The sequence below is a fragment of the Apostichopus japonicus genome, chromosome 8 (genome assembly GCF_037975245.1).
Source record: "Apostichopus japonicus isolate 1M-3 chromosome 8, ASM3797524v1, whole genome shotgun sequence".
Classification (NCBI taxonomy): Eukaryota; Metazoa; Echinodermata; class Holothuroidea; order Aspidochirotida; family Stichopodidae; genus Apostichopus; species Apostichopus japonicus.
Genome location: NC_092568.1, coordinates 5,863,621 through 5,867,789, shown reverse-complemented (window position 1 = coordinate 5,867,789; position 4,169 = coordinate 5,863,621). Strand labels below are relative to the sequence as shown.

General features: G+C 43.0%; 1 protein-coding gene across 10 annotated transcripts in view; it reads left to right on the top strand.

Annotated features, from left to right (window-relative positions):
* The first annotated feature begins 3,721 nt into the window (after window positions 1-3,721).
* The window catches only part of LOC139970396 (uncharacterized), a 47,848-nt gene continuing 47,400 nt past the window's right edge, over window positions 3,722-4,169 (top strand). For 8 of the 10 annotated variants that reach the window (XR_011794146.1, XR_011794143.1, XR_011794142.1 and 5 more), the window contains exon 1: window positions 3,722-4,133. Coding sequence is in view for 3 of the 10 variants with exons in the window: in XM_071976038.1 (XP_071832139.1) it covers window positions 3,957-4,133 (177 nt within the window). In the remaining 7 variants the exon portion in view is untranslated. The remainder of the gene's footprint in view (window positions 4,134-4,169) is intronic. The other 2 variants (XM_071976040.1, XM_071976039.1) reach the window with 2 other exon arrangements.

Below are 4,169 nucleotides of genomic sequence, written 5' to 3'. Positions count from 1 at the left end.
TTTATTTCATACTCTCCATATTTTTCTGTTTCTGTAAGATTGTCTTTGGAAAGAAGGGAGTGGGGCCCGGGGTGGGGGGGTGGTATATACCTGTCAAAGAGGCGAATCTTAGTATAAATTATACCTCAGGGATTTCTTTTTCTGCCATTTAAAAAAAATAACAATGTAAGATAACTAGAGTAGAAATTTGTTATCCATTGTATACTAGTGAAATGGTGAAGAAAGCTTAATTTCCATATTAACTACCCCATAATTCCAGCGCACATGACCTCTATACCCCCATACTTCCAACGCACGTGACCTTCATACACCTCTCTGTTTCTCAAATGCTCCTGTAAACTGACGGACAAAAGTGGACAAATACTTTGTCAGTTGCAAATGTTTGGTAATAACCTAAGCAGACCATTGCACGATTCTACACACCGTCGTTGTTCGTAACGTACGACCAGAATAAGGGTATTCAAAGCTCCTTACGATGAATATTCAAATAAATGAAGACATTCTGGCAGATATGTCTGATTTCGTAGCGGCAACGTAGAACAATCTTCTCCAACATACATCGTTACCTCTATAAGGATTTCACGCAAAGCCTAATACAATTCTGGGTTGCAAATCGTTTAGTGTTTACAAATGAAAGTGGAAACCATGTAACCTCAGACGGTGTCGTTCTCGGTGTCCCAGGTCCCCACCAGTGGCGGCGGAACCGGGGGCTTGGGTGGGGGGGGGGGCTCAGCCCCCCCAACGAAAAAGTTGAGGGGCCAAATGCATGATAAGCCCCCCCAATATTTACCAAGGCTCCGAAACGTGCATCTGCCCATTTTTCAATGCATACTTGTCGATCTGCCCGATGCACACGTATACTACATAGGTGTAATAATTTTAGCAATTGCTGGGGGACCCTGGTCCCTCGGCCCGTCCCCTGGCTATAAACCACATTGTCACCCCAACCGCGTCTTCACGCCCCGTGAAAAGTGGAAGCAGTGAGTGTGAGTACCGGTAAGGGTAACACAACTTCGTCTTAGGCCAATGACTTGCCTCATTTCAGCCAGTTCTCCAACATCCCCTTACTTAGTGGCGGAGAGTCCATATATACAGTCAGGGGGCGGATCCCCCCCCCCTCCTGACGTACTCAAATGGACTGCTGGCGCCCTTTTCAGCTTTTCACTACTTTTAACTTATTCGCGATTATTGACTATTTTATTGCGCTCTCATATACCTATTGACATTTGTCATATTCTGTTGGTGTAATTTTCCGACAAAATGGCGACGACACCTATTTATTCTCCGTTTATCTGCAAATTAGCAAGGCCCGGAAAGGGTCATTTGCTGCAATCTAGGGAGTAACTTTACTCAAAAATTTTCTGTACGCTCCGCGCCAACCTGTGGTGGCGCTCCGCTTAGATAGTGTCGAAAGCTACCTACAGACCATTCTTGCCCCCCCCCCCTGACCAATACCCCTAGCTCCGCCACTGCCCTTACTACACTCAAAAACGTCTTTGCGAGTACACTACGAGTAATAGCTACTCTCTTAAAACACCATCGAATATACAAATTACAATGTTTTTACAGACTTTTGTGCAATCTGAGAAATTGCAGGCTTGAGACCCATATTTTAGGGCTAGGTATTCGCAGCATAAAACACTCGGGAAGTGCCGTTTCCGGCCATCTGGGGGTTTGAAAAAACCCAAAATTTTCTTGTACGCTCCGCGCCAACCGATGGTGGCGCTCCGCTTAGATAGTCTCCACACATTAGCCCCCCCAATAATTTTTCCGTTCCGCCGCGCCTGGTCCCCACCCCTCACACACAGACACGCAAACCAATGTCCCTTCCCAATCCCCCCTCCCCTCTCCGATCTCAGCCAATAACGTGGAAGCTTCGCCCGATATTTCGCTCCGCTTGTACCATGGGCATACGCACGTATGTGATATCGACCCGTGTACCTTTTACCTTCCCTGTCACAATATATGTTGACTTTGCAGTCAGTACACTGTGGTAAATTCTGGGAACACTTTCTACAAGTTAAAACACAGCTGCTTATGATGATTTACAGGTCGAATTATACGCAAACGGTTTGATTCATTTCATGTTTAAATTCCATCACGCAGGTATGTTATCAACTTTCTCCGAGACATACATAGAGAATTACCATGGTAGCTGTTATAGTGCATTCTGCCTCATAAATATAATTATTAAATAGCGAACACACTGGCAGTTAGCGAACATATCTATCCTGTCGATGTTCACAGTATTCCTCTCACATTTTTCCTTGTGTGTCATTAATATTTATCACATGCATCATTGTCAGAAGTATTTGACAGGTCTAGCTCTTATATGGATCATATCACCGGTCACATTGTACTGATAAGAAGAAATATAAACATGAGATACGGGTTTATCTAGCACAAAATATTAAGCGGTTTCACTTATACAAACGCCAAGTAAACTAAATTTGTTAAAATCGGTAGCAAAGCTCACAGTGAAGGTAAAACATCACCCCCTCTCTTATACCTCCTCTCCTATATTGATTGTGATCGGTGGCAAAAAACAAACTATTATCACTTGGAAAAATGAAAAAGTAAAGAACACACGAAAAAGTATATGGCGCCACTTCAACCTAGTACATGGGATGTTCCAGGAACTACGAAGAAAAGGACGCCTTTTTAAAAATCAAAATGATGAAAACGCCCTCACTAGCAATTATTGAAGTAAAACTAAAAATCGAGTTTGCTCTCATATGTAGTGTATGTATTTTAGATCCTCCTGCAAGCAGGAACTCGCGAAGAAGCCATCATTGGCTTATCAAAGCCGCAAGCTGACCTAAGTCAGCCTCTTAGATTATATTTAACGTCCATGATTATGAATTGTCAATTGTCAACAACGCTGTAACTGGGAGACATACATTACTCTTGGAGTGACTCGAACTCGGGATCTAACATGGTCACGCTCTCGTATCTCGGTGACGCTCGGAAATTTAGCATACTCCTAGTTAATCGAAAGTTACTGAGCTGTTTAGTATGTTTGCAAAGATCCCCTCTAAAAATTCCCTCTTAAGAGTTTTGTTGGCGATAACCAATAACTGCAGTACGGAATCGATCCTTTCGAATTAGTCACAAGTTAGTATGTATCTCCCTTTCGCTTTCTTTTTTCTCTCTCTTTTTTTCTCTCATTTTGGGAGGGGTGACCGCCCCATCGTCCCCCCCCCCCCCCGGTGGCTACGCGTTTGCAGTGTACATATCTAGACTCTTTACATAAGAGAACACATTGACATTTCCCCTCTTCACTATCCTATTGGCTACGGTGCAACAGTGACATATTAACATAGAGCATAATATTCTGCTCTGTGCATATTATACAGTAGAAATCCTTCATGAGGATTCCTCATCTAGGCATCATCTATCCTCCCTTCTCGTCACACCCTTCAGATATAATAGGCCTACAAATCGCCACGATCGAGTCCAGGGCTGTATGGCTCGAGATTGGCAGAGCACAATTACATTTATAGCTTGATGACATCTTTCAAAGTGGGTAAAGTTGCACAGGGAAGCTAAGATGAAGAAATGACACGAAATTTCCACTAATGAGAACACCTGTCGGCCTTTATATATATACCACTTCCCATCGTGGGCCCGCCTCACCCACCCCCATCGTACAGGCAGTCTGATGAAACAGCCGGAAACACGCGGTGATGCTAGATTCTTATATCAAAGAAAAAAGTTGACACAGGTAGATAATAGTCATAGCACATGTCATGTATGACAGTTATATACAATAGAACAAGTACACATTTGCTGTGTCCGTACAGTATTTGTTCCATTGTACCGTAGAATGATTAGAAAGTTGACAGCAGGCGTGTGAAGATCTTGTCTTTCAATTGTTCTTTCATAACCTTAAGTGTCGCTTCTAGATATTAAGTATACTTTCATTATCAGTAAGATATCATTGCCAGTTTCGGAATATGGGGAATAAATTTGGTAAGAAAAACCAGTACGATTTGTCGGGAAATACTGCTGCGGAAGGTAGCAGTGTAGACCAATCTGGTGGCAGTCCAAAGAAGGGGTCCAAGAAACGTGAGAGCTATGTAGGAGATGATAACGTACAGGTTACGGCGGTTAAGAAAACAGAGGGAGAAAAGGTATGTTGAAAGTGAAACATTAGATCATAATTGTAA